This window comes from Plecotus auritus (genome assembly GCF_963455305.1).
Source record: "Plecotus auritus genome assembly, chromosome: 1".
NCBI lineage: Eukaryota > Metazoa > Chordata > Mammalia > Chiroptera > Vespertilionidae > Plecotus > Plecotus auritus.
Genome location: NC_137770.1, coordinates 90,572,031 through 90,594,378, shown reverse-complemented (window position 1 = coordinate 90,594,378; position 22,348 = coordinate 90,572,031). Strand labels below are relative to the sequence as shown.

The 22,348-nt window shown below is 44.2% G+C and overlaps 1 protein-coding gene across 1 annotated transcript in view; it reads left to right on the top strand.

Moving 5' to 3' along the window:
- Positions 1-306: 306 nt before the first annotated feature.
- Positions 307-22,348, top strand: part of PRKD1 (protein kinase D1) — a 322,392-nt gene continuing 300,350 nt past the window's right edge. Inside the window, exon 1 of the mRNA XM_080671929.1 lies at positions 307-849. Coding sequence (XP_080528055.1) covers positions 586-849 — 264 coding nt within the window. The 5' untranslated portion in view covers positions 307-585. The remainder of the gene's footprint in view (positions 850-22,348) is intronic.

The following is a 22,348-nucleotide window of genomic DNA, read 5'->3' as shown; positions in this document are numbered from 1 at the left end:
ACAGTCGGACCGTTTGGCCAGCGACTGGAGTCCCGCGGGGAGCCACGGGCCGCGCCCACGCAGGCGTCCGGAGCCCCGCACCAGCCCGGCCCCGGCGATGGGAGGGTCAGCACCCGGGGCAGCGGGGCGGCGACCCAGCGCCCTGCGGCCACAGCGGCCGCGCGGCTCCTGCGGTTCCCGCGCCCGCCGGGTGGAGGCTCCGCAGCGCCGCCCCCAGCTCCCTCCCCGCCCCCCGCCCCGCTCCGCCCCGCCCCGCCCCGCCCCCGCCGGCGCCCGGCGCGCTGACCTGCCGTCCGGCCCGGGAGCCCGCCGCGGCGGTGCTGCTCAGCGGCGGCGCCTCCCTCGCGCGGCGCCCGCGCTCCTGGCAGCGCAATCCTCCCGCTCGGCCATCTTCCCTCCTCCCTCTCCCCTCCCGAGCCTCAGCCCCGGTCCTGCCCCCGCGCGGGGACTTTTCCGGAAAGTTTTTATTTTCCGCCTTGGTTCTTGGAGAAAGCAGCTCCCGGCTCCGCAGCAGCAAACTTTTCCGCCGCTGCTCCCCGCCCTCGGCTGCCCTGACCCGCGGCCCGCAGCGCGCCCGGCGGAGAGATGAGCACCCCTCCGGTTCTGCGGCCGCCCAGCCCTCTGCTGCCCGTGGCCGCGGTGGCAGCAGCGGCGGCCGCCGCGCTGATGCCGGGGTCGGGGCCGGGCCCCGCGCCCTTCCTGGCTCCCGTGGCAGCGCCGGCTGCGGGCATCTCCTTCCATCTGCAGATCGGCCTGAGCCGCGAGCCGGTGCTGCTGCTTCAGGACTCGTCCGGGGACTACAGCCTGGCGCACGTCCGCGAGATGGCTTGCTCCATCGTCGACCAGAAGGTAAGCCCGGACCCTTCCCGCCGCGCAGGGGGCGCTCCCGCTCAGCGCCCCTCGCCGCCCCAACTTTCCGGGTCCGGGCGCTCAGCCCGCAGCCAGCCTCGCCGGAGCTCTCGGAGGGGACTGGCACCCTCCGGGTTGGACGGCCGCATCCCAGGCACAGCATTCCTTGTGTCCAATTCTCCCTCGCCCCATGCTATATCCCCGGTTTCTCTCCAGCCTGCATCCTCTTCACCCATTTCCATCCCTCTCAGGACATTTCCAGGTATCTTGCCCTTTTCTTGTCTCGCCGCTTCCAACCCGTGAGACTTTCCGGTTCTCCCCTCACGCCCCCTGGACCAGCTCATTCCAGGCGCCAGACTCCTCTCCTGCGCCAGGGTCCCCTGGGACCCGCTCAGCGTGTTTCAGCACCACTCCCTTCCACTTTAGGCCCCCCTCTGGCTCAGATGGATGCTGAGGAGTTCCTGGAATAATCTGGACATGAGGAATTTCTCACCTGTCAAATAAGCTTTTAAGAGAGGGTGATTGACTGGGCCAGCTGTGAAAACAACTGACCAGAAAACAACTACCTACCTCTAGGTGAAAATGGGGGCAAATATTTCAACATACAGTTTAAAAGTTGCAGCTTTCTTGCTTTTCATCCTTGGGTCACTGCGAGTGGGGCATTGAAGTGGGGCACAGGCATTTCAAGGGTGGGGTACTGCGCTGGAGCGCCAGGAGACTGCGCTTAAGTTTGTGGCTGTGAAACTTTGGACAGCAGCCATCAAAGGCAGGTTGGAAAAAAGGCCATTATCCTGGGCCAGGCCACCCTGGAAGGAGACCCAGCCCGCCCACCACAGTTAATGGTGCAATTCTGAATTTCAGATTGTTTCTGTAGCCATCCAGAGGAGTGTTGCATAGAGGGGGTGATAAGAGTATAAAGGAGAGGGGACCATGGCGCCAGGACTTTTAGTGTAAATAGCCAAGGCTTAGGGGGTGGAGACAGGTCTGTAAAGGTGCTGAATTTCAACCCCGAAGGACTGGCTGGTACTTGCCTTATAAATATCACTTGGGTAATCATGAATGCTTTCTTTAAACTTGGGGAGCAGAGTTTGCTAAGCCAGAGTGTTGTGAATTGTGGCACTCGGTGCGGGGATATTAGGAAAAGCCGCAGGGAAAATCACTATCCTAGGAAGTTGTAAAAGTTCTGGCGCCCAGGCTAAGGTAAGGATGGACGCCAGGGAAAGTGTTCATTGAATGGAGGGACATTTTATATTACACTTGACTCATTTTTTTTTTTTTTGCAATTTCCATGTAAATGACATATTTTGTCTAATTCTGGTACAAGTCATATCAGGTGCCTCCTCATCAATATTTTTTTGGGGAAAAACCTGTAGCAGGTGAACAGGAGCACTCCCCTAGACACTGAAAGCCTTCCCTCAATGGAAGTTGTGGTCTACAACAACCTCTCTTAGGGGGTCAACCAGTAAATTAAAGAACACTGGATAAGCACATAAATAATGTACAATGAACTATTCCCCAAAGCTAACGCAATTGTATGGAATTTCACCTAAATTTTAAAGCATGTGATAGAGTTATAGGGAGTATTTGAATTGGTTCAAATTAATATGAACAGGCTGTTTTTGACAATTTTAACACACACACACACACACACACACACACACACCTTGAAGGAGCTTAGGATGGGGAGAAACGTGTGGTGTAAGAAGTTTGGCATTGGAATGTTGAATGAAGAGTGAATTCTGAATTCCAGTCATATCAGCAGCTAACATGGGGGATGCTATATGGAGGGAGCTATATGAGTGCAAAGGGAGAGAGACTATAAGCTTCTGTGGAACACAGCAGGCCTGAGGGTAGTGACTCGGGTATTTAGAGAAAGTATAATTATGAAAAGGCCTTGAAATTAAAAGGAGCTCAAATTACCAGAAGCCTCCGTAATCTTCTACATGGAGATATCAAACCAAGGCCAGCTGAAAGATAGATTTGCTACGTGGAGGATGTTTTATAATGCCAAAAATATTAAAGCAGAAAGAAAACTGGAGTTCCATCATGTGTTAATTAAGACCTGAACCAAACATGGGGGTGGTGGACACCTGGAGAAATACCGGAAAGAAAATCACCAGCCCTTTTGATATTTACTCTAGTAGTTCTTCTGTCTCTCAAAAGAAGAGTTTGAAAGGTTTGACTGCTTGGTATAGCCAAGTTGAGGTCTCGCACTTTTATTTTTAAAGGTTATGGCAAAGGGAGAGATAGATTCAGAGATGCGGATTTAAGAGTTACTAATATTCAGGATACTGTAAATAAATACTGGATGGTGGGTCTAGACAGGAACATTTTCATCTATGTTCTGTCATCTATTTTGAGACATATTATCATGCAGGCAGATATAAAATTCAGAGGGCAGAATATCCATACAGGGGAGCAGGGGACTCTGCTTTGTGGCAGAGATGGTCAGTGTGGAGTTAAGGAAGAGTGAGGTGGTCCTTTGTTCCTTATCTCGAGTTCTCTTGAAGTACTTTCTGAAGGTAGCAATGTGAGGAAGATTGGCAGGAGAGAGAGTGGGGCATGGGGAATGAATGTTGTAGGAGAAAGCTGAGAGTTTTAAGTCAATTACAATTTACTAGTAGACAGACTGGAGTCATGTTGATTTTACAGCAGTCCTCTGCTTTTATTGTTTTATAATGTGTTAAGAGGGTTTTCATACATTAGAGGGTTCCCTAAATACTAAGGTCAGACTAGCTTAAATCTTTGGAAGTATTAGCTGACAATTCTGTTTATTTCAGCAACATTCCTGGGACGTTTTCTGTAGGCTGAGCAACTGAGATGTACAGGGCTGAATGAGGGAGATCCTGTTTCTGAGAAACACATCTTTAACTTATTATTTAGAATTTAGAGTTTTCTTCAGTTACATAGATTTAAAAAGTGGCAGAGATCTGACTGTACTTAAAAAATTTTGGTGGCAACTAAACAAAAAATGTTCTTACTTTAATATAAAAGTACCCTGTACACTGACTTATAAAATGAAATAATTATTTCTTTTATCTTGAAGTGTAGTTGAAAATCTAATCTTGCTTTTTGTATGTAACAATGTATGAATATAAAAGATGTGATTAATTCCTTCTTTTTTTGGAAGTATTTGCACACGGTTATATTTAGATTATATTTATTATGTTTATTTCTTTACTTTGCAAGCATGCAACCTTGAAGGCTGGTTGTATATAAAGACACGTATTCTTAGTGTACATGATTTTAGTTATTAAAAAAGAACAGTAATGGACCTCACTTTGAAACACAGTTACTTTCTACTATCAAAGGAATCTTGAATATATAGACTCAGAAGGAATTGTTTTGAAGCAAGGAACAGTAGTCCAAAAGAAACATTAGTTTGGGTCACAGTACACCATCTATCTCTACACACACACCGCACATCACACACTTTTTAAAAATAAGCAGTATTAATTTAGGAATGTGGGATGCAGTTAATAGAAAGACAACTTATATTTATTTTTTGAATGTGGAGTAATAGCATCTATAAGACTCCTGGCATGTCCTCTGACCAAAGAAAAGAAAAAGTGAGATTTTATAGAAGGTAGCTCACGAAAGGAATAACAAAGGTTAGTGTCTGGGTTTGAGAGCAGCTTTACTCTGTTTGAAGTTGTTTCACTTTCTTAATTGTAAGTTGTTTTCTTAACAGTTATAGTGTCATTTTTATATTTGTTGTTAATTTTAGCTATGGTACTTCTACATAATTTGAGAAAGCTGGAAGTAATTAGTTGCTTGACTTGCCCAACACACATGGGTCAACCAAGTCCTTTTAAGCTAATGATGGTGTTTGGGTCTTAGGTGTATATTTTTATTCAAATTTTATACTTGTTATTGTTGTATGTATTGATTTCTGATTTAATGATGAAGTATAGGATTTGTCATTTCGTTAAGTGAGTCTTAAGTAATGTAACTTTAATACCATATATTTCAAATTTTAATTTCTTTTCAAGTTTAGGAGTATAATAGGATTATACTTTGGTTTATATGCAATGCCTATATTTTATATATACTACATATATATGTATTATATTTTCTAAGTGTTTAAATGTGTTTTGGAACATATTTTTAAAAGCCCAATTATCTATATATATATCTGCCTGATGCTGAAGTATCCTAGATAATAAAAGCCTAATATGCTAAGTGTCCAGTCATCTGGTCGTCCATTCAACCAATCAAAGCATAATATGCTAATGATATGCTAAGGCCTCTCAACTGCTCGCTATGTCGTGCACTGACCACCAGGGGCAGACAGTTGACCGGTCGACCAGTTGCTATGACAAGCACTGACCACCAGGGGGCAGACACTCCAGCTGGTAGGTTAGCTTGCTGCTGGAGTCTGGCTGATCAGGACTGAGCGAGACGGGCCAGACATGCCTTGGAGTCCTCCCGTGGTTCCTTCCTGGCTGGCCAAACTCCCGCGTCCCTCCCCGGCCCTGATCGTACACCAGTGGGGTCTCTCAGCCTGGCCTGTACCCTCTCGCAATCCAGGACCCCTTGGGGGGTGTCAGAGAGCCAGTTTCGGCCCGATCCCGCAGGCCAGGCTGAGGGACCCCACTGGTGCATGAATTCCTGCATCGGGCCTCTAGTTGTTTTATATTTTGTATTGTGGCTTCAAGAAGTGAGGCCTTATTATATATCTCATAATCCAAAAGATAAACAATGCTTTATATTTTTCTATCAATACACAGAACTGAAAACATTTTCTTACAGCTGTATACTATTTAGCAGTTTTCACAAGGAAAATATCCTTTGAATCTGTGAAGTTAAAGGCATCTAGCCTTACAGTCTTTGGGCTGGGAAGAATCTGATAATTGGCTGTTTTGACACATATAAGAATTAACTTGGGCCTTTAGATCCAAGAATGAAATAAGTTTGAAAGAATTTTCTGTGAGGCCTATCGTGATTATGTATCAGTTGGGATAGATATGGGGCTGGAAATTATTAATAAAGTTTGAAAGTTTGTCCCATGCTTGATGACTATATTGTTTGGTATCAGCAGACACCTATCATAACTATTAAGGGAGATTTAAAACTTTATTTTGCTTATTATTATTATTACTCTTTTTTGTGAGATGATTGTATCTCGGTCTTCACCAATTTGTGCATGAATGACTTTTTAAGGACTGTTCTAGACAAAACAAACACACTTGTAAGCCTATGAATGTATGGTTATAACTTATCTAAAATTACTTTGAAAATTAAGGCTAATAAGTGTAAAGGATTAAATATACTGCCTGGTAAATAGGTGCATAATAAATAGGATTATTAATATTCTAAGGCTTTACAGACTAGCATACTGTCTTGCTAACAGAAGAAAAGTATATTTTTTAATCTTATTCTTATCTCAATATATAATTTGAAATTGTAGTATTAAAAAGCAATGTGGCTGCAAGGCCCAGGTGACATTATCTGTTCTCTGTACTCTATAATAGAGCAAATCTTAGGAATAGTTGTATTTTGAAACTGCCTCTCAGATCTCAACCTCTCAGACTTCCTGAAGAAGTAATTTTTTGTTTGTTTGTTTGTTTATTTATTTATTTATTTATTTTAATAAATCTTTATTCAGATTATTACAATTATTTCTCCTTTTTCCCCCCATAGCTCCCCTCCACCCAGTTCCCACCCCACCTTCTGCCCTTACCTCCCCCCCACTGTCCTCATCCATAGGTGTATGATTTTTGTCCAGTCTCTTCATGAACCCCCCATACCCCTTTCCCCCTGAGAATTATCAGTCCACTCCCTTTCTATGCCCCTGATTCTATTAAATTCACCAGATTATTCTGTTCCTCAGGTTTTTAATTCACTTGATTTTTAGGTTCACTTGTTGAGAGATATGTATTTGTTGTTCATAATTTTTCTCTTTACTTTTTTCTTCTTCCTCTTCTTTAAGAATACCTTTCAGCATTTCATATAATACTGGTTTGGTGGTGATGAACTCCTTCAGCTTTTTCTTATCTGTGAAGCTCTTTATCTGCCCTTCAATTCTGAATGATAGCTTTGCTGGGAAGAGTAATCTTGGTTGTAGGTTCTTGCTATTCATCACTTTGAAAATTTCTTGCCACTCCCGTCTGGCCTGCATAGTTTCTGTTGAGAAATCAGCTGACAATCGTATGGGTGCTCCCTTGTAGGTAATTAACTGTTTTTCTCTTGCTGCTTTTAAGATTCTCTCTTTGTCTTTTGCTCTTGGCATTTTAATTATGATGTGTCTTGGTGTGGTCCTCTTTGGATTCCTTTTGTTTGGGGTTCTGTGCGCTTCCTGGACTTGTAAGTCTATTTCTTTCACCAGGTGGGGGAAGTTTTCGGTCATTATTTCTTCAAATAGGTTTTCAGTATCTTGCTCTCTCTCTTCTTCTGGCACCTCCATAATTCTGATGTTGGTATGCTTGAAGTTGTCCCAGAGTCTTCTTACACTATCTTCAACTTTTTGGATTTTTTTTTTTTTTGCTTTTTGCTTTTTCGGTTGAGTGTTTTTTGCTTCTTTGTATTTCAATTCTTTGACTTGATTTTTGTGTTCCTCTAGTCTGTTTTTGGGTCTCTGTATAATATTTTTTATTTCAGTCAGTGTATGTTTAATTTCTAGTTGGTCCTTTTTCATATCTTCGAGGGTCTCGTTATATTTATCGGCCTTTTCTAGGATATTCTTGAAAAGCCTTATAACCGTGGTTTTGAATTCTATATCCAGTAGTTTGTTTTCCTCCATTTCTTTCGTTTGTGATCTGATTCTTTGATGCCGCATTTTCATTGCTTCCCTGAGTTGGTAAGGTAGATTTGTGTGCTAGGTTTCCTATATGGCCCAGTGGGTCTGCCTCCCCAGTTAACCTGAGGTGGACACTCTTGGTGCACCACTTTGTGGACTGTGTGTACAGCCTTGTTGTAATTAAGTCTTGATTGTTGTTGGTATCAATGGGAAGAATTGACCTCCAGGCCAGTTGGCTGTAAGGATCAGCTGTGTCTATGCTGGGAGAAGTTCGGTGCTGGAGACAGCCTTATAGGATTAGACTTGCCAAATTGCAATAGCCTCTGTGCTCAGCTTGGATGGGGTGGAGTCTCAGTCTTGGCTTCCTGTCAGCCTTGCCCTTGCGCGCACGTGAGCGCCTTCAGTCCTCCGCCTTCCCCGGCTCCTGAGTCTCCGCCCGAGAGTTCAGATTCCCCCCACAAAAGCGTGGGTCCCCAGGGGTTCTCCTGGAACTGGGGTCCAGTTCAGTCAGAACTGGGGCTCAGTGCAGTCAGGAGCCTCTGACTCCCTTCCACTAGGGAAAGCCTGTGGCAACCTCCGCAGCCTTTGTGCGCACTGGCACGCATGCGCCTTCAGACTTCTGCCTTCCCCAGCTCCCGAGTCTCCGCCCTAGAGTCCAGACTCCCTCCACAAGAGCGTGGGTCCCCAGGGGCTCGCCTGGCACTGGGATCCAGTGCAGTCAGAACTGGGGCTCAGTGCAGTCAGGAGCCTCTGACTCCCTTCCACTAGGGAAAGCCTGTGGCAACCTCCACAGCTTTTGTGCGCACTGGCACGCGTGCGCCTTCAGACCTCTGCCTTCCCCAGCTCCCGAGTCTCTGCCCGAGAGTCCAGACTCCCCCCACAAGAGTGTGGGTCCCCAGGGGCTCGCCCAGAACTGGGGTTCAGTGCAGTCAGAACTGGGGTTCAGTGCGGTCGGGGGCTTCCTTCCCCCTTCCTCCAGAGAAAGTCAGCCAGGCTCTCAGCCACCCTTCCTCTCTGCGTGCACAAAGACCCTTTGCTGTACCTCCCATTCTTTGTGAGCTTTTCTCTTTCCTTCTAGTTGTAGAATTTTCACTCAGCCAGCTTTCCTGTGGTTCTGGATGGTGTCCGTTCTGTCTTTTAGTTGTAGTTTTGAAATTGTTGTGCGAGGCAGCAGTTTAGGTGCTTACCTATGCCACCATCTTGGTTTCTCCCTTCCTGAAGAAGTAATTTGATTATTGTTAAATGAAAAACATATGTGCTGATAAAAGTAAAGCATATCTTCATTGCTTTGTATTATTTTTATCAAGAAATTGGTTTACTTCCTTTCCAATTGCAAGTAATTCCAATGATATTTCATTTGATAAAAAAGGGAAATAAAATAGGTAATGCTGCAACATTTGGCAACATAATGGTTCTCAATTCTGGTCCTCAAGTCTGGAGTCCAAACTTCCTTTGCAAATCAGCCCTTGGTCTGAAGAGGAAGGCATTTGGACAGAAGGAGATCTCATTTTGCTGCCATGCTAGCATCTAGCATCTTTGCTGAATCGTTACATCTGATGAATACCTAGTATGACATGGTTGTGCACATACAGAAGAGTTATATTGTAATGGAGGCAATTTTACTGGGGAACAATTGAGTTAGCAGTTTGGCTAAGCCAGTCACAAGTCTTTTCCAGATCTTTTCATTAACTACCACTTATCTCTCATAGAAGCCCATGCCCCCATGTACAAAACATTTTGTTAGCCACAATCAGTAATTATTTATTGATCTTTTAAAGGACAGTGGAATAGATAATTACATGAAAGGTAGGTAGGTGTGTGTGTGTGAGAAATGCTCTAATAAGCAAGTGGGGCTGAATTCAGATTGGATGAGAAGTAAAATGCAATTCCATAGGAGTGATCATAAGAGTTCTTCGTTTTTATATTTTTTGCCAAAAGCAAACTAATCTTTTTGACCTCTGACCTCTGGCAGTCACTTTGGTTCATCTGAAAGCCCTAAGCCCAAATGTGAAAACAGAGGTAAAAATTTAGCATGTTTTTAAAAATAGTGTTCACCTTTTAATTTACCCAACATTATGCTAGGGAGGTTTGAAATGAGGTTTCAGTTTCTTAAATCTTTCCTTAATGTTGAAATACGTTAGAACAACACAAACAAGAAAAAAAAGGCATCAATTTTCATTTTTCTATTGATAGGATTTAGATACAGAGAAATGCTTATTTTTCTCACATGTTACAAGAATATGTGAAATTTCTCCCAGGAATTCCTCTGATACTGTCAACCAAATATTTTTGTACCATTAAAAATGGATATTGACAACATTACTTGAAGTTACTTGGCATCAGAAACCCACATTATACTGTTTCTTACTCTGTCTTTCTAGTCTTATACAGATCACAGATAATTAAATAAACAAAGTTTTAATTACATGGCCACTTGGCCATTATGGAATATCACAGAATTTAGATATTTATAAAGATAAGAGTTGTTGTAAAAATACCACATATTGAGACACACTTATGCATGTCCAGATTTATAGTATCCTATATAGAAGTAGTTCCTTCCAAAGTTGCAAAAAGGTTTTATTTGGCTAAAACTAGACAGTTGATATAGCAGCTTAGCAATGTTGGCAAATATGAAGATTAGGTTTTTAAATATGCAAACATGCAGGAATTTTGTCCAACTTATTTTGTTAAAAAGGAAAAATAAATTGATGCATCCTTTACTGGTTCATTGGCTTCTATTCTGACTAAACCACTGATTGATGAGGAATTTGTTGAATTTACTACTTGGATTTAGGCACAATTTCAAGAATTTCTGAATGCCTCTCTCCCTGTCAACTGTTTTTTTTTACATATATATTATAAAATAAATTAAAAGTATGAATGTGATAATCAAAATATAATCAAAAGATATGAATGTGGAAAATAATTGGTATTATTTATAATCGAAGGCTCTGTAGACTGTAGTACAATGTAGTGCATTGTCTTGTTACTAAAAGAAACATATTGTCTATTAGAAGAAATTTGTTTATTTTGGTAAAACAAAAATTTTTTTTATATGTACCTTTCCTTGGTTCAGATTGTTGCAAGGCCTGGGGCATACATATGGAATGTGATATGTTAATGCAGTTGAAGCTTGCTTTAGTATACAGTTGACCTTGGAACAATGTGGGTGTTAGGGGCACTGTGCCTCTCTCCTTCCCCCACACAGTTTAAAATCTGTGTATAACTTTTGACTCCTTCAAAACTTAACTACTAATAGTCTACTGTTGAATGGAAGCCTTATCGATAACGTAAATAGTCGGTTAACACGTATTTTGTATGTTATATATATATATCATATACTGTATTCTTACAAAGTGTTAGAGAAAAGAAAATTGTATCTGTAATAATAAAAGTGTAATATGCTAATTAGACTGGACATCCTTCCAGACGACCTTCCGATGAAGCTGGGGCTGCGAGAGAAGCCCGGGTTGGGTGCCATAGGGAAGCCGGTGCCGGCAGCTGGGGGAAGGAAAGCCTACTCTTGCATGAATTTCATGCATCAGGCCTCTAGTTAAGAATATAAGAAGAAAGAGAAAATACATTTACAGTATTTATTAAAAAAAGAAAACCATGTTTAAGTCAACCCAGGCAGTTCAAACGTATGTTGTTCAAGGGTCAACTGTAATGTTTGTCACAGAAATAATAGACAATTAAACCCAATTATAAAAGAGTGTTATTAAGCCTGTAAAATAAATATCTGAGTCTGTTTCCTTTTTCATAAACAATGGTTTGAAAAATATGCATATAATCAAAGCCTGATTTGGGAAAATATGTCACAGATAATAATATATTTGTATATCAAACTGCATCAAAACAGTAGTTTATTAAAATACTAGAGGGCCGGTGCATGAAATTCGTGCACAGAGAGAGGGTGTCCCTCAGCTCAGCCTGCATGCTCTCCAATCTGGGACCCCTCAAGGGATGTCTGACTGCCCATTTAGGCCCGATCCCACCAGGACTCACAATCCAGGACTACTGGCTCCCAACCACATGCCTGCCTGCCTGCCTATTGTCCTTAACTGCTTCTGCCTGCCAGCCTGATCAGCCCCTAACCACTACCCTGTCATCCTGATTGACGCCTAACTGCTCCCCTGCTGGCCTGATTGCCCCTAACTGCCCTCCCCTGCTGACCTGGTCACTCCTAACTGCCCTCCCCTGCAGGCCTGGTTCCCCCCAACTGCCCTCCCCTGCAGGCCCGGTCACCTTTAACTGCTCTCCCCTGCTGGCCTGATCGTCCACAACTGCCCTCCCTGCAGGCGCAGTCACACCTAACTGCCCTCCCCTGCAGGCCTGGTCCCCCCCAACTGCCCTCCCCTGAAGGCCTGGTCCCCCCCACTTGTCCTCCCCTGCAGACCTGATCCCCCCAACTGCCTTCCCCTGCTGGCCTGATTGCCCACAACTGCCCTTCCCTGCAGACCCAGTAACCCCTAACTGACCTCCCCTGCTGGCCTGATTGCCCACAACTGCCCTCCCCTGCAGACCCAGTAACCCCTAACTGCCCTCCCCTGCTGGCCTGATTGCCCACAACTGCCCTTCCCTGCAGACCCAGTCACCCCTAACTGCCCTCCCTTGCTGGCCATCTTGTGGTGGCCATCTTGTGTCCACATGGGGGCAGCCATCTTTGACCACACGGGGGCGGCCATCTTGTGTGTTGGAGTGATGGTCAATTTGCATATTACCTATTTATTAGATAGGACTAGAGGCCCGGTGCAGGAAATTCATGCATGGGTAGGGTCCCTAGGCCTGGTCGGCGATCAGGGCTGATCTGTGGGGCGACCGGTGGGTGGGGTGATTAGGGCCCCCACTGGCACCCGCCTAGGCTGGTGGCCTGGCACCGCCTGCTCACTGGCCCGACCAGGGGCAGCTCCTGTGTTGAGCATCTGTCCACTGGTGGTTAGTGCACATCATAACAACCGATCATGCTGCCAGTCATTCTGCCATTTGGTCGATTTGCATGTTAGGGTTTTATTATATAGGATGAACTTCATATTCCATTAGTTTGCTTTTATGTATTTTTTTGGTAAATGATTTAAGTTGACTTTAAAGTAAGAATTTTTTTGCCAAAACCGGTTTGGCTCAGTGGATAGAGCGTCGGCCTGCGGACTGAAAGGTCCCAGGTTCGATTCCGGTCAAGGGCACGTAACTTGGTTGCGGGCACATCCCCAGTAGGAGGTGTTCAGGAGGCAGCTGATTGATGTTTCTCTCTCATCGATGTTTCTAACTCTCTATCCCTCTTCCTTCCTCTCTGTAAAAAATCAATAAAATATATTTAAAAAAAAAATAAAGTAAGAATTTTTTGCTTGAAATTTATTCAGCTAGATTTATGTAAATTGATGTTGATGTAAATTTAGACTTGGTTTTTGTTGTTGTTGTTGTTAATCCTCACCCCAGGACATTCTTCAATTAATTTTTAGAGAGTGAAAGGGAGGTTGAGAGACAGAGAGACAGAAACATTGATGTGTGAGAGACACATTGATTGGTTGCTTTCTGCTTGTACCTGCAACCCGACAGGGGCCTGGGATCAAGCCTGCAACCAAGGTAAGTGCTCTTGACCAGAACCCTTGACCCTTCAGTCCAAGGGCCAACATGCTCTGTCCACTGAGCCAAAGTGGCCAGGGGAAATTTAGACTTTTTAAGCAAAATTTTTTTCATTAACCATTCATAAAGATTAAACCATTACATTAAAGTGTTAAGAAAGATTTAAAATTGTGTTAGACATACCAAAAAAGTAAAACCTTTTCTTAATTTGTCTAAATCAGTCACATTAATGATAGAGTAACTACTGCATGATTATGGAACTTGCACTTTGTGTTTTGTTTTTTTAAAATATATTTTTATTGATTTTAGAGAGGAAGTGAGAGGGAGAGAGATAGAAACATCAGTGATGAGAGAATCATTGATTGGCTGCCTCCTGCACACCCCCTACTGGGGATCAAGCCCACAACCTGGGCATGTGCCCTTGACCACAATTGAACCCGGGACCCTTCAGTCCGAAGGCCGACACTCTATCCCAGCCTTGGGCAAACTACGGCCCGCGGGCCGGATCCGGCTGTTCTATCCGGTTTTCTTGCTCTCCCCTCCGCTCCTTTATTTTGAATTTATATTAGTTCACACAAACACTCCATCCATGCTTTTGTTCTGGCCCTCTGGTCCAGTTTAAGAACCCATTGTGGCCCTCGAGTCAAAAAGTTTGCCCACCCCTGCTCTATCCACTGAGCCAAACTAGCTAGGGCTCACTTTGTTTTTAATTGATAACTATGGCCAGAGAGAGACCAGGGATTACTTCTCTCTGGTTCAGGTACTTGAGTTAAATTCCAGAGAACTTAATTGATTGAGTTAGGCCACCTGCCCCTGGTTAAATAGTTTATTCATGACACTGTCTCAACCCTTTAATTAATTAAACATGAACAGTTATTTTTTTTTTTCTCTGTTAAGTCCTCAGATTATTGAGAGCTGGTTGTGGTCTTGTGTGGTCGGAGAGGGCCTTTTGGGTGGGACCAGGAGTTCTTACAATACTTCAGAGTGGCCACATCCTTCTCAGTGCTGGGAGATCAAGGCCAGCCTTCAGGGAGGGACATACTAAGGGCTTCAGGGCACCTGGCATAGGGAATAAGGAATTTGGAGACACCTAAAGGTGATTTCTTTGCCAAGGAAGCACATTATTGGTGTAGGATTGGAGAATACTCCTCAGGTTCTAGAAAGATGAGGTGTCCTGTCCATTCTGAACCATCCCTGGAGCCTTTGCACTATCTCAGCATCTTTAAAAAGTTCGTTCTGAATCCCTGATATGGAAAGCTGCAACTAAGAACATGTGTGACCAACAGAGTTGTAATTATTTAGAAATTGGTTAGGCCAGTTAGCCCGTCAGGACAGTAGCAGTACAAGTCAAGGCCACTTGATTATAAGCAGTGGTCTGGGGTAAACAGTTATAGCTCTCACCATTGTCAAAAGCAGCCCAGCCCTGGCTGGTGTGGCTCAATTGGTTGAGCCTTGTCCTGTTCACGGAAAGGTTGCCAGTTCAATTCCGGCTTTCGGGCTCCATCCCCAGTAGGGGGATGTACAGGAGGCAGGCAATTGATGTTTTTCTCTCTCTCTCCCTCTCCCTTCTTCTCTCTCTAAAATCAATAAAAACATTTTTTAAAAAAGCATCCCAAGTATCCATCAGTAGATAAGTGAATAAAAAAGCTGTGGAATACAAAATGGAATACCACAAAATGGAATACCACTGTGCCATTTATTCCAAAAGGAATAAAATTTTACCCTTCGCGACAGCATGGGTGGACCTGGAGAACATTATGCTAAGTGAAATAAGCCCATGAGAGAAAGACAAATACCATATGACTTCACTCATATGTGCAATTTAATGAACAGACTGAACAACCAAGCAAAATAGAGACAGACTCATAGATAGAAAATAGGCAGACAGCTCTTGGGGGGGGGGGCAGGGGGAGGGGTATTGGGAGGTGGGATGGAAGGATTGAGCACAAAAGAAAAAGAGAACTCATGGATACGGACAACAGTGTGGTGATTGTGGGGGTGGGGGGATGGGGGAAGGTGAAAGAGGGCATAGAGGGGATACATGGTGATGGAAAACATAAATAAAATAAAATAAATTATAAAACAAAGCAGGAAAGAGTGGGAGGATGGTGGGGGCAGGAAGGCTGCAGTTAAGCTTGGGTGATGCTGTTGAGTCAGTGGTGGTGAACGGACCTGAGCAGGCTTGAGTAGGCAAGACCGGTAGGATTGTGAGATAGTGACACCTGAGGGCAGAAAAAACAGTGATAGTGAAGTGCCTATGATTCAGTTAGCAGGGGCCACATGATTGGCAGTGGGCGAGGTCTAGGAGGTGGCTTTTCCAAGCACAGTAGTCCTGTAGGAAGTTTTCAGAATGTCACAGATGAGTGTTTCAAAGAGAGGCTCCCCCATGGTTTGACTGTGTTTAGGAAGAGCTTTTCCCAGGAACATTGGGTTGTGGTCCACAAGGTTCCAGGGGCTCACGGTAATAAGGGCCTGAGACTGGAGCCTCCAGGAATAAAACCTCCCTGGTGTCATTTACTCTGTGTGTCTGCCGGTATCTCTACTTCTTCTCCTTGACCATCTCTGATTTTCATAGTAGCCCTTTGTGATAGTCATTTTGTCTCCATTTTAAGGATTAGGAAAGTAAGGGTCAGAGAGGTTAAATCATTTATCCCAAATCACATAACTACTAAGTAAAAAGCAAACCTCCCAATATGTTAGTCGCTTCACTATAGCTAATCCTAAAACCAGGGAGGACTGGAGTGGCCCTAGATCTGAACAGAGAGGAATTATCAAATTCTGGGGGAGGGGGAAATGCCAAACTTCCTATTATGTTGGCTTAAATTTACATAAAAACACTTCAGCTTTGACAGTATGATATTATTTTAATGTTAGTTTACATTATTTCTTAGTCTGGAAGGCTTCCCTCATCTGGAATTCACATCCCGCATAATGGTCAGCTAGAATTCCAGTCCTTCCGAGGCTACCACCACAAATCTTCCTTTAAGAAATGTTAGACATGGACTCTCACTGGGGATAGTAGTGCAGTAGAGGTATATGATTACCTAAAGTGTTTTAGAGACATGCCTCACCCTTGAGGTGTCATATGAACTGTAATGTGTCTACTGGTTAATTTAAAAAACCACACTTGTTTGTGTAGCAGAATTTGACTTGAAATTTACTATCATTGTACTCTGGTAAAAAGATATGGGGATTGCCAGTCCTCACCCATTTTTTAAATTTCCAGACACCACTGCTATTTATCCAAAGAAGTTAATTACTTTATGTTTGGCCTAGGTTGACTCATAATACTTAACTTCCAATGAGATGTGGACACAAAGGTGTGTTGGAAGTATTAGGATAAGGCCACGTTCATCAGATTGGCTCAAGACTGGTACATGTAAAGAATCTTAGTTATCAGTAAATCAGTGAACCATTTTTTCTTGAATAGTACATTGATTTTGAGAAAATATCTAAGGGTCCTTAAGAAAAGTGCCTTTCAGTGGTTACTTTTCATTTGAGAAGTATTTGGATTGCCAATATGTTAAAAGATCATGCTTTGCAAACATGTTTCTCTTTTTATGAATTTTATGTATTTGTGGTTTGTTAGTTTATTTTTGGTTAGTTATAAATGAATCCACCCTAAGATCAACTTACTCCCACTTGTGTATGATCAATCACAGGCCACGAAGAGGTGTTCTTCATGCCTCCGTAGTTCTAGCCAATCCGAATTGTGAATTGTCTTGCATTCCTTTGTAGTGACTGTGTACAGGGCGAAGAACAATGCTTCTGTTGCCAAGTAATTGTACTGTCTTTAGGTTTTACAACAATGTAGTTGTATATATAGGTAGACATGATTTGATCTAAAGTATAATTCAATTCAATTCTAATGCTTCCGACTCTGAATGACTATTAGGAAGCATAAAGTAATTATTCATTACTAATGGCCAGAAAGGTACCTGAAATATTACCTCTCAATATATTTGGCACTTTTGCAGCTTTAATAGTTCACAAGTTACATAGTGAATTCTCTTTGACATGACTCACTGGTAGTCTCTTGGCGAACAAAAAGGCAGCAGACCTATCCAGCTGCACTAGAAGTCTGACTTTACCAGATGTCTACTAGTCAAGTTCTATGCTTTGTAAGCCTTAGGGACAACCCATCTTTAACTAGTTGGACACAGGGCATCACTTGTTTTTTGAAGAGTGGATCACTCATATCTAGTTCTTCTTTAGCAATTGATCAGTGCTGAGAAATAATGTATTAGCTTCTGAGTAGCTCCTAGACAGGAAGGCTCTGTGCCCTTCTCTGCCACAGATGCTTATTTCATCTGCTAGTGTAGAATGAGTTGTCACGTGGGATAGACCTTTAAAATATTTTTAAAAATCAAAGTTTGCATAGACTTTCATATGGCATGATCTTTGCTTTCATTCAATTCTTTGGGCAGAATAGGGAGCAGAAGTGAACATACAGTGAGGATGGACTAATAGAGTGGAGTTGAACTAATAACACACTAAATAGAGTGACCATATACCCACTTGTCCAAGTGAGTCCCCGTTTATATCTGTTATCCTGGAATTCTTCTAATTGTATGTTCAATGATAAAAATTATGAAGTTTTAAGTTAAAAAACAAACAAAAAACAAAGAAAAACTTAAGGGCAGATATTTAATTACTTTTGGCCAATAATCCTTGTACATTTAAAGATAAAAGCAAAACTTACATTTAGAATTTATTTCATAGAAAGTAATGATTATAAAAAAAAAAAAAAGAAAGTAATGATTATATATAGGGGTGCACAAAAGTAGATTTACAGTTGTTTATATGGAAAATAATACAACCGATCCTATCTAATAAAAGAGTAATATGCAAATTAACTGCCACCCCACTACACCCACAAGCCACGCACACCAGCCAATCAGGAGCGAGTATGCAAATTAACCCAACCAAGATGGCTGCAGCCATGGAGCGAGCAGGAGGCTTGGGATTCCCTGGCATTGGAGGAAGCCAAGCTTTCCACCTGCTCTGGCCGGCCCAGGCCTCCACTTAAGGCTACAAAGTTTTAATTATAGAAGATAAATAAATCCCAACAAAAATGGCAGCAGCCATAGAGCTGGAGAGAGCAGGAGGCTTGAGTTACCCCCGGCGATGGAGGAAGCCAAGGTTCCGCAGCCCAGGCCTGCCTTGGTCTCCTCTCAAGGCTACAAAGTTTCAATTGTAGAAGATAAATAAATCCCAGATCCCAGGGACTCCGCTTGGGTCACCGGGGAGCGTGGCCGGCCTGCAAACCACCACAGGCCCCTCGCCCAGGCCACCCCATGCCCCAAGGGAACCCCCACCCTGATCGGGACACCCTTCAGGGCAAACCAGCTGGCCCCCACCTGTGCACCAGGCCTCTATCCTAGCTAATAAAAGAGTAATATGCAGATTGACCATCACTCCAACACACAAGATGGCTGCCCCCATGTGGTCAAAGATGGCTGCCTCCATGTGGGCACAATATGGCTGCCACAAGATGGCCAGCAAGGGAGGGCAGTTGGGAGGGACCAGGCCTGCAAGGGAGGGCAGTTGGGAGGGACCAGGCGTGCAGGGGAGGGCAGTTAGGGGTGACCAGGCCAGCAGAGGAGGGAAGTTGGGGGCGACTGGGCCTGCAGGGGAGGGCAGTTGGGGGGATCCGGGTCTGCAGGGGAGAGCAGTTGGGGGGATCCAGGACTGCAGGGGAGGGCAGTTGGGGGGATCCGGGCCTGCAGGGGAGAGCAGTTGGGGGGATCCGGGCCTGCAGGGGAGAGCAGTTGGGGGGATCCGGGCCTGCAGGGGAGAGCAGTTGGGGGGATCCAGGCCTGCAGGGGAGGGCAGTTGGGGGGATCCGGGCCTGCAGGGAAGAGCAGTTGGGGGGATCCAGGCCTGCAGGGGAGGGCAGTTAGGGGTGACCAGGCCTGCAGGGGAGGGCAGTTAGGGGTGACTAGGCCTGCATGGGAGGGCAGTTAGGGGCAAACAGGCTGGCAGGGGAGCAGTTAGGCATCAATCAGGCTGGCAGGGGAGTGGTTAGGGAGTGATCAAGCTGGCAGGCAGAAGCGGTTAGGGGCAATCAGGCAGGCAGGTGAGAAGTTGGGAGCCAGCAGTCGTGGATTGTGAGAGGGATGTCCGACTGCCCGTTCAGGCCTGATCCTAAATGGGCAGTCGGACATCCCTCGAGGGGTCCCAGATTGCAGAGGGTGCAGGCTGGGCTGAGGGACACACACCCCCGTGCACGAATTTCGTGCACTGGGCCTCTAGTAAATAATACAACAATAAACTCTGTTTTTCATACTCACAACTATAAATCTACTTTTGCCCACCCCTGTATGGTAACTCTGTCACTTTGAATAACTCTTCTAAGTGGCGACTTAAGCTAAAAACTTAAATTAAAATCTTACTTTGGTTAGAATATTATCTTCTTGGACCAAAAGTTGTTGTATAACTTAAAGATGAAAATACAACCATCATTTAGAATTGATTTTATAAACAAACTATAGGCCCTTTGCACGAATTCGTGCACAGGTGAGATCCTGAGGGGAAGCGGGGGAGGAGCCAGAATGCGATTGGCTCTCTGGGCAGGCGGTGGGATGCGCTTGCCGGCCCAGGATCCAGATCCATCCCACTGACATTTGCACCAGTTGTCAGGAGCCACTTGGTGGCTGCTTTTATGTTGTTTCTTCCTTGTGGAGTATCTACAGAGGGGAAGTGGCCGCAGTGCCCGGGGCCGATTTCCAGGAGGCCTGCGGTGCTGTTGGGATCGTGCAGGCAGCACTGGTCCCTTGGTGCCTGGATTATTCTCCGGATATTGGACCTGCAGGACTACTGAGGAAGTGAGTGGCTGCCGCCGGGCTGGTGGGCCGCTGGGAAAGGTTGATCAGCTGAGCAGCGCTTCTGCTGTGGGAGCTCACTGACCACCAGGGGGCAGCTCCTTTGTTGAGCATCTGCCCCTTGGGGGTCAGTGTACGTTATAACGACTGGTTGACTGGTCGTTCTGGTCATTCAGTTGTAAGGGTCGCTTAGTCTTAGATCTCACTTTGACTATAATGTCTAAAGTAATTTTCCAACCAGTGTAAATCAAGATATTGTGACAGATACGTACATGTTTTTGTTTGTTTGTTTTTTGATCAAACAGCAATAATTTAACTGATTCTGGTAGCTCATACTGACTTCATTAATAGGAATAGGTAAACAGAAAAGGCAGCCTTTACCTTCAGCATCCTTAGCAACCATCACAAAGGCAAAATACAGACTTACATGCAGAATGAGGGTAAGAGTATCATAGTTTCAAGTTGTATTTTATTGTATTCTTTGCTCTGGAGAAAATATAACATGGTTAGCACAAAAAGAGAGAAATTGCACACAAATTCTCTGATTACTTAACAACTCTTTTTATATTTTAAAAACTAGAGGCCCGGTGCAGGAAATTCATGCACGGGGGTGTGTGTCCCTCAGCCCAGCCTGCACCCTCTCCAATATGGGATCCCTTGAGGGATGTCCAACTGGGGTAGGATTGGGCCGGATCAGGGGGGGGGGGTTCCCTTGGGGCATGGGGTGGCCTGGGCGAGGGGCCTGTGGTGGTTTGCAGGCCAGCCACACCCCGGTGACCCAAGGGGTGGCCCTGGTATCTGGGATTTATTTATCTTCTACAATTGAAACTTTGTAGCCTGGAGTGGAGGCCAAGGCAGGCCTGGGCTGTGGAAAGCTTGGCTTCCTCCATTGCCGGGGGCAACTCAAGCCTCCTGCCCTCTCCAGCTCCGTGGCTGCCGCCATTTTTTGGGGATTTATTTATCTTCTATAATTGAAACTTTTTAGCCTTATGTAGAGGCCAAGGCAGGCCAGGGCAGGCGGAAAGCTTGTCTTCCTCCATTGCTGGGGAAACCCAAGCCTCCTGCTCGCTCTGTGGCTGCAGCCATTTTTGTTGGGATTTATTTATCTTCTATAATTGAAACTTTATAGCCTTGAGTGGAGGTCGGGGCCTGCCAGGGTGTGCGGAAAGCTTGGCTTCCTCCATTGCTGAGGAAACCCAAGCCTCCTGCTCAGTCCGTGGCCTCAGCCATTTTGGTTAGGTTAATTTTCATACTCGCTCCTGATTGGCTGGTGGGCGTCGCTTGTGGGTGTAGTGGAGTGATGGTTAATTTGCATATTACTCTTTTATTAGATAGGATAAGTAGGCAGACAAGAGAGATAAAGTTTTGGAAATTTTATTTTCCTGCAAAAAAAAAATTGTAGGCTGTAGTTCATATTTTCTTTAAGATGTTCATGGGCATTGCCTGGATGAAACAAACATATGAGTTATGCCTATTACTCTACACTTGGTTTCTGTTGATGAATATGCTCTTGAAGTAATATTAAGAATTATAGGCTCAAAAATTATAATGTTGATGCTCTGGCTCTTGAACAATAATGCAAGTCAGTGGATCTAAAGCCACTTGAAAAGGAACTTGATTTTGCATAATAATTTATGTTTAGAATTGTATTATTTATACTTTAATTAAATAATTGTTTTTTTTAATATGGATAATTACAGAATTACCACATGGTGATAGGTTGAATAATGACCCTCAAAGGTGTTCATATCCTAATCCCTTGAGCCTGTGAATGTTACTTTTATGGAAAAAGAGACTTTGTAGATAAGATTAAGTTAAGGATTTTGAGCTTGGGAGATTATCCAGGATTATCTGATTGGACACAATCTAATGACATGTCCTTAAAAGTGGAGAATCTTACAGGTTAAGTCAGACAGATGAGACTAAAAAGCAAGAGAGATTCCAATAATGGGAAGGACTTGATTGCCTTTTACTGACCATGAAGATGGAGGACATGGGCCAGGAGCCAAGGAATGCTGGGTTTCTTCTAAGGGGAAAAAGGAGTGAGAGCTTTGTAGTAATGAGAGGTGTGGCAACAGAAACTAGAGGTTGCAGTGATTCCAGGAAGAGGTCATGAACTAAGCAATAGAGTCAAAGCTGGAAGCTGATAAAGGCAGGAGGAGAAGGAGCCACACCTTGACTTCAGCCCAGTAAAGCTGGTTTTGGACTTCTGATCTCTAGAACTGTAAGAGAATAAATGTTTTTTTTTTAAAGCTACTAAGTTTGTGGTAGTTGTTTACTTCAGCAATCGGAAACTACTATGGGACATGCAATTCAGACAAGCCCCCAAATGGGTCATACCACCAAGAGTTAA